This window comes from Myodes glareolus, chromosome 4 (genome assembly GCF_982192425.1).
Source record: "Myodes glareolus chromosome 4, mMyoGla1.1, whole genome shotgun sequence".
NCBI classification, from domain to species: Eukaryota; Metazoa; Chordata; class Mammalia; order Rodentia; family Cricetidae; genus Myodes; species Myodes glareolus.
The window spans coordinates 62754992-62768650 of record NC_142029.1 but is presented as its reverse complement, the minus strand read 5'-3'; the positions used below and the strand labels follow the sequence as shown (position 1 = coordinate 62768650).

Here is a 13659-nt window from a genome sequence, read left to right as displayed (position 1 = left end):
AGAGAATTTGCAACAGAGGAAATGCAAATGGCTGAACAGCACTTAAAGAAATGCTCATCATCCTTAGCCATCAGGGAAATGCAAACCAAAGCAACTCTGAGATTCCATCTTACACCTGTCAGGATGGCTAAGATAAAAAACACAAATGACAGCTTATGCTGGAGAGGACATGGAACAAGGGGAACACTCATTCATTGCTGTCGGGAGTGCAAACTTGTACATCCAATATGGAAATTAGTACAGCAGTTCCTCAGATTCCAGAAAGATGGGAATCAATCTATCTTAAGATCCAGGTCTTAGGCACATCCCCAAAGGACACTCCATCCTACCTCAGGGACACCTGCTCAAATCCAGTTTTCACCAGTTTTTACTTTTATTTTCTAAATTTATTTTTATTTTTTGAATTTATTCTTCTCTCATATACTACACCCCTCCCTCAGTTTCCCCTCCCTCCTCTCCTTTTAGTCACTCCCCCACCTCCCCTCTCCCCCAGATCCACTCCTCTTCCATTTCCCTTCGGATGTCAATCAAACATGAAATATCAGGTTGCAGTAAGACCAGGCACCTCCCTTATATTAAGGCTGGGCAAGGCAACCCAGTAGGAGGAGAAGAGTCCCAAAAGCAAGGAAAAGAGTCAGAGACAGCCCTGTTCTCATTGTTAGGAGTCCCACAAGAGGAACAAGCTACACACCTGTAGCTTACATGCAGAGGGCCTAGGCCAGTCTCATGCAGGCTCCCTGATTGTCGGGTCAGTTTCTGTGAGCCTTTATGAGCTCAAACTATCTCATTCTGTGGGTTTCCTTGTGGTGTCCTTGACCCCTCTGGCTCATATAATCCTTCTCTCTCCCTTCAGCAGAATTCCCTGTACTGTTCTGTTCATAATAACCAGAAATTGGAAACCACCTAGCTGTCCCTTAGAATGGATTTTTAAAAACCGTACATTTGCACCATGCCCAAAACTCAAGTCCAAATGGATCAAAGACCTCAACATAAAACCAACCACACTGAACCTCATATAAGAGAAAGTGAAAAGTACAGTTGAATGCATTGGCACAAGAGATCACTTCCTAAATATAACCCCAGTAGCACAGACACTGAGAGCAACAAGTAATAAATGGGACCTCCTGAAACTGAGAAGCTTCTGTAAATCAAAGGACACAGTTAACAAGACAAAATAGAAGCCTACAGAATGGGAAAAGATCTTTACCAACCCCACATCGAACAGAGGTCTGATCTCCAAAATATACAAAGAACTCAAGAAAGTGGTCATCAAAAGAACAAATAATCCAGTAAAAAAAAATGGGATACAGACTTAAACAGAGACCTCTCAACAGATGAATCTAAAATGGCTGAAAGACACCTAAGGAAATGCTCAACATTCTTAGTCATCAGAAAAATGCAAATCAAAATAACTCTGAGATTCTATCTTACACCTGTAAGAATGGCCAAGATCAAAAACACTGACGACAACTTATGCTGGAGAGGATGCAGGGTAAAGGGAACACTCCTGCATTGCTGGTGGGAGTGCAAACTGGTACAGTCCCTTTGGAAATCAGTATCGTAATTTCTTGGAAAATTAGGAAACAACCTACCTCAAGACCCAACAATACCATTTTTGGGTATATACCCAAAGGATGTTCAAGCATACTACAAAAACATGTGCTCAACTATGTTCATAACAGCACTATATGTCATAGTCAGAACCTGGAAATAACCTAAATGTCCCTTGACAGAAGACTGAATAAAGAATATGTGGTACATTTACACAATGGAGTACTACACAGCAGAAAAAAATGACATCTTGAAATTTGTGGGCAAATGGATGGATCTAGAAAACATTGTACTGAGTGAGGTAACCCAGACCCAGAAAGACAAATATAATATGTACTCACTCAAAACTGGCTTTTAGACATAAAGCAAAGAAAAACCAGTCTATAATACACAATCCCAGAGAACCTAGACAACAAAGAGGACCCTAAAAGAGACATACATGAATTTAATCTACATGGGAAGTAAAAATAGACAAGATCTCCTGAGTAAATTGGGAGAGTGGAGATCATGGGAGAGGGTAAAAGGGGAGGGGGAGGAGAGGAGGAGAGTGAAGAAAAATATATAGCTCAATAAAAACAATTTTAAAAAAGAAAAAAAGAAAAAATTATAAAAAGTAATTTACTTAATGGAGTATTACTCAGCTATTAAAAATGATATCATGAAATTTGCAGGGAAATGGATGGAACTAGAAAAAAATCATCCTGAGTGAGGCAACCGAGAAAGATAAATAAGGTTATGTATTTGCTTATATCTGGACACGAGCCATTAAATAAATAAAAGCTGCAATCCGTAGACCCAGAGAGGTTAGCCATAGAGGAAGGGACTACCAGGGATACATGGATCTTCCTGGGAGGGGGAAATAGAATAGATTTTATGGGTAGACTGGAGCCAGGGTGGGAGGAGGAGCGAGAAGGGAGGATCAGGTGGGAAGGGAGGGCAAAGATGGGATTGAGAAAGGGAGAAGATGGGATTGAGAGAGGGAGACAGTTAGAACTGAAGAGCATTTGAGGGGCAGTATGGAAACCTGGTGCAGTGGGAACTTCCTATAATTTATCAAGGTGATCCTGAAGAAGTCTCCAAATAGCGAGGGAGACAGAACCTCTTACAGGCCGTCTCTTGTTACCAAATGAAGTTTCCAGTGCCAGGATTCATCCAATTGAGTTGTTGACTGAGAGTATGGTGGAAATCATCCCCAAACCCAGGTTGTTGCCAAGATAGTAGGTTGCACTCCACAAACTGACAGCAAAGCCCTATTGCTGAAAGTCTCCCCCCCCACAACTCAGTATTCAAGGAGAGGTCGAGCTGGTGCCTGCAAAGAACTTTTACCCCTCTGTTCCAACGTCTAGGAATGGAAAGGCACTTTGCAGACTATCAAACGAGAAAAGGACACACCAACTCAAACACAGAACCTTTGATCTACAATCTATCCTGCCTACAAAATATGCTAGGGCAATGGTGGCACAAACCTTGTGGGAGTAACCAACTGATATTTGATTTGACTTAAGGCTCACTCCACGAGATAGAACACATACCTGCCACTGCTTGGATAACCAAGAACCAAGAGACCTAAGATAAAACCATGTACTACTAGACCTAAAAAGTAGTAACAATAAAATGATTCCTGATGATATTCTGCTATCCTCATAGATAGGTGCCTTATTCAGTCATCAATAGAGAGGCTTCCTCCTGCAGCAGATGGGAACGAATACAGAGACTCACAGTCAGACAGAGTGAGAGCAAGATATAGAGAGAGTCAGAGAAAGACAGGGGCGGGAGGGGGGAGAGACAGAGGGAGAGAGAGAGAGAGAGAGAGAGAGAGAGAGAGAGAGAGAGAGAGAGATCTTAGAACACACAGCTCTAAATGAGATGTCTCCATCAAATCCCTCCCCTCAGAGCTCAGGGTATCCCAATAAGAGGAGGCAGAGGAGGTGGAGAGGCAGAGGGGATGGAGGATACCAGGACAAGACCCTCTAGAATAACTGAGCAAAGTTCACATGAACTCAGAGACTGAAGCAGCAAGCACAGGGTCTACACAGGTCTGCACACCAGTTCCTCTGCACATTTACTATATGTTCCAGTTTAATACTTTTATGGGACTCCGGAATGTTTAAATGAATGGGTCTCTGATTCTTGGGCCTTCTCTTGTGGACTCTTTTATTTTTCTGTTGGCTTGTCTTGTCTAACTTCAATATGATGGTTTTTGCTTTATCTTATCATATTTTGTTTTGCTGTGTTTTGTTGTTATTGCCTAGAAACCTGTTCTTTTCTAAGAAGAGACCGAAAGGGAGTGATCTGGATAGGAGAGGAGGTGGGGAGGAACTGGGAAGAGTAGAGGGAGGGGAAATTGTATTCCAACATATTGTGTAAGAAAGACTCTATGTTTAATAAATGGGAGAACAGATTCTTGTAACAAACACCATGCATTTGTATGGAAGAGGCTCTCCATGCTCTATAGTCCTCACTGTATTGCCACAAGTAACAATGGAAAGACTGGAGGGCATGACATAGGAAACTCAATCTTATACGATTTTCTTTTCATTTCAGATTTGATGTTCAAAATGAGAACGTGGAATTAAAAGACAAGAATGCTAGATTCAGTGTCTGTAAACAAGGCTGGGCTAGAATGATTTCTATTATGACAAATATTAAAAAATAGTCCTTTTACATCTCTGGCTGAGGACTATGCAGAGTGAGGCTGAATAGAAGAAACCAAAGCCCAGCCATCCAGTGCTCATGAAAAGTGGATTACTGCCTGGTACGGAAAACAGCTATTTATGGCTAGGCTTTAGAACAGACAGTGGAAGACCCCTCCTGATGACTCTGTCCTCAACACTGAGCCATAGTCTCCCGAATGAGTGTGAGTGTGAGTGTCACATCAGGAAACAGGGAGACGTCCGAGGCCAGTGAAGCTAGTTTGAGCAGCCATCACTTTGCAGAGAAAGTGAACTGCAGCAAAATGAACAAGATGAACCCCAGCAGAACCAAGGGAAACACCCACTTACCACGCCATCATTTTGCCGAAAAGGGTGACGTAGAGGGCATTGCAGGTCGCGGCGGAACGGCAATGTTGGTCTAGCTGCTTCTCCTACACCAGTTTCCAAATAAAACAAAACGGAAGTAAGGAAAGCAGGCGGGGTCATTGCTCCTGGGCCAGCCGCAGGTCCCAGCAGAAGGAAACTGTCTCTGTGCTAACCCTGATGTCACAGGTGTAACGGAGGGAGCCTGGCTGCAGCCACACTTCCAGCTGCCGAAGGAAGATGCAGCCAATAGAGAAACACTTTTCATTTTGTAAGAATACCTACTTAACACTACATACTCTTCCTAAATGCCAAGATATTTGGGCTGCTTCTTCTATGTCTGTCATTAAAAACAGAATGGGGGTAACTTGGAAGGTAGCTCAGAGGATAAACAGCTTGCTCCGTGAGCATGAGACCCTGAGGTCAGATCCTGAGGAGCCCACATTAAGAAGCTGGGTGTGGTGGTAAATACCTGTAACCCCAGCAGTGGGAGGTGGGATAGGGTAGGGTGGGATGGCAGAGACAGGCGGATTCCTGGAGATTGCTGGCCATTTAGTTTAGCCCAATGCTGAGCACCTGGTTTAGTGAGACTCTGGCTCAAAAAACAAAAAAAAAAAAACAAAAAAAAAAAGGGGGAGCAATAGGGGATGACATTTAACTCCAATCTCTGGCCTCCATATGCATACACCTACATACACACAGGTATACACATACATACACACGGGTGCAAGTACCTGCATATACACATGTATACACATGCATACACATGGATGCGGGTACCCACATAAACGCAGGTATACACATGCATACACACGGGTGCATTCACCCACATACACACAGGTATACACATGGATGCATGTACCGCATATACACAGGTATACATATGCATACACACGGGTGCATGTACCGCATACACACAAGTATACACAGGTATACACATGGACGCATGTACCGCATATACACAGGTATACATATGCATACACATGGGTACATGTACCACATACACACAGGTATACACAGGTATACACATGGATGCATGTACCCGCATACACACAGGTATACACATGCACAGCACACACACACAGTTTAAAGGGAAGAATTATTACCAAAATAATCACTGAAATCCAGATTTCCTCATGAGAACAGAGCTCCTGTATTGAATTTGAAGTCTTCTGGCAGAGAGTGGAGAAAGCAGTGAAGAGGGAACGCTCACCTGCTCTCTGCTCAGCGTCGTGTCTACAGAACTGCATTCTGAAATTATTATCGATTTTGCATCTTTGGGGCTTAAAGGATCGAGATGCAGTGTAGGCCACAACCTTTTGTGTAAAGAGGAATAAAGAAAACAAATTTTTAACAATGCAACAAAGACCATAATCTACCACAACACCCGTTAAAACCATTAGATGAGTTATTTTTATGCAATTTTACAAAATAAGCCTATGGAATCTGCTAATCCCATTAAATTGTTGCTTAATTCATTCTAAGATTTACCATTACACTGACCAATAATCAAAGCAGTGCCATAAGCTACATCCTTGCTGGCTAAGTGGGGAAACATCTCTACTTCTACCTTCAGGACTTGCATTAAACTAGCAGCAGGTACTTCGTGCTCAGGGGGAGCAGTTCAAGACGGTCTCTGCACTCGGCTTCTCACAGGGCAACTGACTGGGGATAGGGAAGATCTTATGCACAAAGTACAAATATACACACATATCTGCTTATAGATGCACACGACATACAGTGCATACACAGCATTAAAATTTCTTAAGAAGGCTTGATTGGTGGGAAAAGGCTTTTTTTTTTTTTTACAGGAAAGGACTTTTACAAGGTTTTTCTCTGGGTAAAAAAAAAATAAATAGGTTAAGGAACTGTCCTCCAGAATTCAACCCTTATATCACTTTTCTGAGGGCTGTCAATAAAAGGGAGCCTGCATTCTAGAATAGTGGGTCTCTAGACTGTAATTCTCAAGCCCCCCCCCCCCCCCGCCTCCACTTTTCTCACCCACAAATTCACTTGCTAGATGTCTTTACTTGGATTAACAATTTACAATTCAAACTAAACTCTCCCAAACATGCCCAGTCTGTGTCTCCCTTTCAGCTCAGGAAGTCACAATTAGCTTTCACTTCTTCATTCAGACAACTTGCAGTCATTCCCATTTTCTCCTTTTCCCTCCCACCTCAGCTCTGACTTCACCCCCAAGTCCTGCAGAGGGTGCCTTCTCCTTGAGGTCACCCACCCCTCCCCAGACTCACTGGGGATGCACACCAAGGACCTTCCCTTGCCTGCCTGTGAAACAGCTCTCCCTCTGACTGAGGGACCGGACTCTCCCGCTGAGAGACCCGACTCCACACACTCCACGTACCTCCACGCTGCCGGGCAGCTCTCCACATTCACAGAGACAATGACTCTGACATTCACTGGCAGGGGGTCTATCAGCCACTTCATGTGCTTCTCCACTTGCTTAAAACAGACAGCAGAAGTCAAGTTATAACAACAGCATTTCAGAGTAATTCCCGGAGTTCTCCAATAGGGTACCATTCTTATTACACGTTCCTTATTGAGGACACGACTTTTATTTGGGAATGGTTGACCCTAGGTTGGCAAAACACTGTTACCACCAAATTTGAATTCTGGACATGTAAGGAAATATTTATGCCTCAAAAATATGTCAAAATAAATACTTTTTGCTAAGTATGTAGATTTATTTGATGTGACTGTCTGTGAACATACAGTATATATTTTAATTCACTTCTTGCCCCGAAATTAAGTAGAACCAAATGGAACAGCATCATTCCCTTCCCCCAGCATGGAACTGGGATGCCTGCTGTAGACATCACTGGTACTCTGGTCTTCTAAGGCATCTGCTAATAGAACACAATGGGAGAAGCACCTGAACTTGATCTATGGAATCAATGATGATGATGATGCTGCCTTGATGGCGAGCAGAGAGCTTTTCCAGCCAGTGTGGAAATTCTTCCAGAAGCTTAGCAGGATCCAGGGTCAGTGCAGAAATGGCCCAAAAGTGCTGCATCAGCTGCGGAGTGACAAGGTGACACCACATGCAAAGTAAATCACCGGACTCCATGATAGCAGAGAGTGCTTTCCATTCTCACTGTGCACATCAACGCTGACTCCCCACGGTGGTGGTGTCAAGTGCTAGTGAGTGCGTGCGTGCGTGCATGCGTGCCTGCGTGTGTGTGAGTGTACATGTGTGCACCTGCATGTGAGGGCCAGAGGGTGATGTTGGGTGTCCTCAGTGGCTTCTCTACCTTATCTTTTCAGACTGGGTCTCCCACAGAACCTGGAGTTCACTGACTGGCTAGCCTCGTGGCCAGAAAGTCCCACGGATCCTCCTGTCTCCGTCCACCCCCTTGTGCTATGGTTATAGACATGCATGCTGCCATGCCTGAACATCTACATGAATGCTGGGCTGCAAACTCAGGTTTCTACGTGCACGGCAGCACTTCCCGACTGGGTCATCTGTGCAGTCTGTAAGTCATACATAGTTTTGAAAGATTTATTTACGTTTATTCTATGTGCACATCTGGGTACCATGTGCATGCAGTGCCCACAGAGGCCAGAAGCGAGTGTCAAACCCCCTGGAACTGGAGCCGCAGATAGCTATGAGCTATGAGGTGGGTGCTGGGGACCGAATCTGGGTCCTCTGTAAGGCAAAAGTGCTCTTAGCCACTGAACCGTCTCTCCAGGTCCAAGGACTACTTTTTAAACCTTACACAAAACCAAAATAACTGTCACAGGTTAAATATCCCTCATGCAAGATGTTTGGCACCAGAAGTGTTTCAGATTTCAGATTGTGGGCATGTGGAGAATGTTTGCATACGATAGTGAGGGATCTTGGGAACAGGACTGAAGTCTAAATATGAAGTTCATAACGCCCTCTACAATTAGCCTGAAGGCAATTCTAAGCCTTCCAAAGAGAGCCAGTGTTTTAACCGTGACATGTCGCATAAGATGAGACATGGAATTTTCTTCATGAGTTGTCATGTTGAAACTCAAAAAGTTCCAGATGTCAGTTGGGGCTGTAGCTCAGCGGCAGAATGCCTGCCTTGCACGCACAAGGTCCAGGTTCAATCTCCACAACTACCAAAAAGTTTCAGATTGTAGCAGCTCCGATTTCAAATTAGTGATGTTGTACCTACAATCCCGAAAGCCTGCTTATTATTCTTGTCTTGTCCCCAAGAGCCCCAGAATCTGCATAATATCCAGGTGGCTTCAGATCGCTCGTGGCATACCTTCAGGGTCAGCCGCTTGATGATCAAGGAGGGCTCCGAGCTGGTCGACATGGGCCGCCCCACAAAATGAGACAGGATCAGCGTGTTAGGGAAATGCTTCTGCTGCAGCTGAATCCTGAAAGAAAAACACGGGACTTTTATAAACTCTCCGCAACAACAAATACACACAGAGCCAGACATCAAATGTGGCTCCAGTGTCCTTAATTACATGGTTAGTCACACTGGAATAAATAAGGAGATTAGTGATTCCACTCTATTTTTAGGACCTTTTAAACTAATAGCCTCATTTTAATTAGCAGATGATGTTAATTAACATAAAATGTTAATAAAAGGAGCATTGACTTCTAACTAAATGCAGGCTGTTAGAGGAGGTGGATACTGGGAGAGAAGGAGTTCAAGGTCATCCTTGGTTGTACGGGAGGCTGAAACCAGACCATTTTGTGCTACGTGAGACCCTATCTCTAAAAAGACAAGATAGTGAAAAGAATGGTTTAGTAGCATTGGGTCATACCACTTTGATAAAAGAAGGGACTTTCCAGACCCTGGTCCTCCAGACACCAGGAGGGGTGGGATGGGAGCTGGTGCCACCACCAGATCGTCCAGGCGCTGGTAATACTGGAAACAAAGAAAGGATTTACTTTTTTACTGTAAGATTGCACACGCCTCTGAGAACAGGAAGTGGAACTGACACTCTACTTCTGTAGGTCCTCTGAAGACACTAGAGGAAGCTGAGAAAACAGACTTGCGGTGGGCCAACAGCACATGCGTGGCTGCTGTTCTGTACATGGCTGCTTAAAGCAGGAAATGAGCCCCGTGGCTTTGCTGTAACAGTGTGAGGGGGAGTATGAACTGTGGCGGGTTTTTATAACGTTCACATGTTTGGTGAAATGCTGCAGAGAGGACATGGGGTCACACTGGAGCCCCTCAACCACAGGAAGTGTCCCCCTGCAGGCCCAGGCAGCAACCTTAGATTTCCTCAGCAGAAGAATGAACTTGGAGTTTCGGAGCCTGCCTCAGTTTCCAAGGCTTATGGGTCCAAACAAAAGGAGGCTTCAAGCTTCTTCTGAATCCCTTCCCCCATCAGTCTTTCAGGCTGCCCCGGAGAGCCAAGCTCGGTTAGGCTGTCTGAAATCTTCATGAAACTGAATCTTTGCAAAGTCCAAAAACCCATCCTTCCCAGGCTTTCCCCAGCCTTGTAAAACCAGCTCAGACCAGGAAGGCTATGATCAGTAAAGCAAAATGCCACAATACTTTTTAGGAGTGCCTGGAGCCAGCTTAGTGTTGCTATGTCTACCAACATCTAACTGATTGCTGATGATGTTTTAAACTCCTAATAGCTTGCGGTGGGCTTTGGGCTGGTTTTACGGCAGTAAAATCTCTAACTGCAGGGAAGCATCATCTGTGGTGTAGACATTTGTATCTAGACACGAATCAACTGCCAAGGATCCCCAGTGGCTCAGAGTGGTGTTGCATCTGAAGGAACAGAGGGAGACCTTGTTGATTTATTACCCTAACTATCCCAATAACTCAGTCCATGGTTCTATAGAGACCCACTTAAAGATCTAGAGTCCCACGCTGGGGCTCTTTGCTGTGAAGAATGTGGACCACAGTTCATGTTTATTCTGTGTGTGCTCATGGGGAAATCATGTCAGACTTCAGTTTCTTCTTCTATACCAAAGTATCAGTATCTCTCTTAAAACAGCCACTACTTAATATTAACTTCATGCCAGCTACTGTTGTCTGTTTTAGGGGTGTCATCAGGCTTAATATTTGCAACATTGACCTGAGAGAGAAGCAACACTAGCTATTGTCCATTTGAGGATAAGAAGGTCAAGTTGAGAGCGACCAGAGATTTGACACAACCAAGCAATAAGCACAGTCGATTCTAAGAGCGCTATACAAATGTGTCTGCTCACGTTAACTTCCATGCCAGCCTCAGGAATTAATTTGTAGACTCAAGTTGAGATGGCTCAGCCCATTAAAGGTGCTTGCCATGAAGCCTGACGGCCTGACCTCATTCCCAGGACACACGTGGTGGCAGCAGAGGACCAACCTTTTTAAGTTGTTCTCCGATAGCCTCATTTGTACCATGGCATGTGTGCCCCCCACTACACAATGTCACCCAAATTTGAAAATTGATTTGTACATTGCTTTGTGATGTTATTAAGTGTTTTTTAAGTCGGACATGTTTCTCAGTAGATGTCAGGCTGTTAATCTGTTAAGATCCTTATAAATGCTGATTAGACCAAAAGTGGATGGCTGATCTGCCTACTGAATGAACGAGCAGAGTTTATTTTCTGAACATTTGGCACTTTCTCTCTTGCAGCAGTTAGGAAGAACTGACAGCCTGGCTTTGCTACTATCACATTCGCTAGCCTGATCTGGGGGAGTCGCAGATGGCAGCATAATGGGTGCATGGCTGATGAATTTCATCTTTAGCAATATTGGCGCTCATAATACATGTCAAAGTCACATAGTCTTTCTGTGATACAAATCGAAGCGCATCCCAACATGGGTCATCCAGCCTTGAGAGCAGGTAACACAGTCACCAACCCGAACATACTCAGGTGAAAGAACTGTTAGAGGACAACCTTTAAGCCAAAACTTATTTTTATTATTTTTAATTGTGTGTGTATGTGTGCATGTGTATGTGTGTGCGCACAGGCGTGTGTGCAGTTGCATGTGGAGTCCAGAAGCTGATACCTGGTGTCTTCTGTTATCACACCCCATCTTATTTTTTGAGATAGGGTCTCTCCTTGGGCCCAGGATCACTGACTGGCTAAGCTGACTGTCCAATGAGCTCCCTAGATTGTCCTGTGCCTCTGCCCTCCCCATGCACTGGGGTTACAGAAATGAGCCACCACTCTGGACTTTTGACATGGGTGCTTGGGATCTGAACTTGGGCCATCATGCTTACGTGAGAACTTTCCCAGCTGTGCCATCCCCAGGCCAGCAACTGGTGGCTGTTGGGCCAGTGTCTCAGAAGCTTACCTTCTCGAATCCCAGTTCATGGGCTGAGCTAGAAGCCTGCTGAAAGGCTTCCATCTGCTCTTGCTCATCATGTATGTCCCACAGAACATCCCCCAAATCGTCCTCTTCTGGGGTGGAATCCTCACTGCCTACATCCTTCACCTCCACATCTGTGATCTCAAGGCCGAGGATGTCCTGAGCACAAAGACCAAGTACAGGAAAGCAAATGAAATTCAGAGACTTTGAAGCTGGGGTGCTTGCTGGGCCTTACCTGCCGAGGGCAGGCAAGTCCAGATGGGCTTCTAAGAACAAGAATTATTGTAAGTACCCCCAAGAATAAACTGACAACCGTAAGAACCCTAGTTTAAAATGAAAACACTAAAATATAAAGATTAAGAGTTCTTCTCAACTAAAAAATAAAATCAGAGTACTATTTGTCTGATGGGATTTGTTTTCTGAAAAATGCCATATAATAGCTGTAATTATATTTGGCTAGAGAATCACTTTTAAAAAAGTGTGTGTGTATGCATAAGTGTGGAGTCCGAGACAAAGACTAACTTGGGTACCATCCTCAGGAATACTTACCTCCTTTGAGACAGGGTCTCTCACTGACAAGAGCTCACCATGGCTAGCTAGTGAGCCTAAGGGAACCCGTCTATCTCCAAGTCCCCAGTGTTAGGATTACAAGCACAAACCATCAGGCCTGGTATTTTTAAGTGTGTGCTTAGACTCCAGCTCGGGTCCTTATGTGTGTGAGGCAGGCATTCTACATACTGAGCGATCCCTTTAGCCTCACTAGGGAATAATTTCAAAGACTGCACTAATGCCTAAGAAATACAGCATAAAATTGAATTATTGAGATTGTTTCTTTTCTTTCTTTTTAAAAAGTTTTTTGAGACAGGGTTTCTCTGTGTAGCCTGGTTGTCCTGGAACTCACTATGTAGACTAGGCTGGTCTTGAACTTAGAGATCTGCCTGCCTCTGCCTCCCAAGTACTGGGACTAAAGGTGAGCACCACTATTGCCTGGCATGAGATGGACTTTCTTGACATCAAGCCTCTCTCCTGTCACATTTAATCTCTATATTAGATCACTGAAAATATACTGATGATAAGTACGGCTTATTTCATTTTACTTATCTTGGTCCTAAGTTTTGTAAGACTGAAAAGCTCAGAATCATCCTGGCAATCTTTCTACTCAAGATCACCATGCAAATGCACTGCCATATGTCTCCTTATTATGTTTTGGGCTCACTCTTCTCTGATGACAAATCTCCATATTTGCAATCCAATTTAAATAGAAAGGGTGAAGCTGGACGTGGTGGTGCACACCTTTAGTCCCAGCACTCAAGAAACAGAGGCAGGCGGATCTCTAAGAATTCGAGGACGGGGTGGCGCACACCTTTAGTCCCAGCACTCAGGAAACAGAGGCAAGCAGATCTCTAAGAATTCGAGGACGGGGTGGCGCACACCTTTAGTCCCAGCACTCAGGAAACAGAGGCAAGCAGATCTCTAAGAATTCGAGACGTGGTGGCGCACACCTTTAGTCCCAGCACTCAGGAAACAGAGGCAAGCAGATCTCTAAGAATTCGAGGCCACCCTGGTCTACACAGAGTGAGTTCCAGGACAGCCAGGGTTAGTACACAGAGAAATCCTGTCTCAACAAACAAAAACAAAACAAAGCAGAAGATGATGTGACCCCTCCCCCCAGTAAGGACTCTGGCTCCCGGGAAGAGCTGGGCATCCTTAGGTCAACATGGCACACCTTCCTGTCACACTCATTTCACTTGGGGATAACAGTGCTGTAATGCTTTAGATATTAGTTATTGGTGCTTTTGCTGAAACAATTTTTATTTTTTATTTTTTGCATT

The 13659-nt window shown here is 44.3% G+C and overlaps 1 protein-coding gene across 1 annotated transcript in view; it reads right to left on the bottom strand.

The window, feature by feature from the left end:
* Positions 1-13659, bottom strand: part of Nphp3 (nephrocystin 3) — a 45403-nt gene that overhangs the window by 18514 nt on the left and 13230 nt on the right. The window contains exons 9-15 of the mRNA XM_048417453.3: positions 11813-11986; positions 9333-9436; positions 8822-8936; positions 7459-7602; positions 6931-7028; positions 5782-5884; positions 4554-4636 (exon numbers count right to left, since the gene is read on the bottom strand). Coding sequence (XP_048273410.3) covers positions 4554-4636; positions 5782-5884; positions 6931-7028; positions 7459-7602; positions 8822-8936; positions 9333-9436; positions 11813-11986 — 821 coding nt within the window. The remainder of the gene's footprint in view (positions 1-4553; positions 4637-5781; positions 5885-6930; positions 7029-7458; positions 7603-8821; positions 8937-9332; positions 9437-11812; positions 11987-13659) is intronic.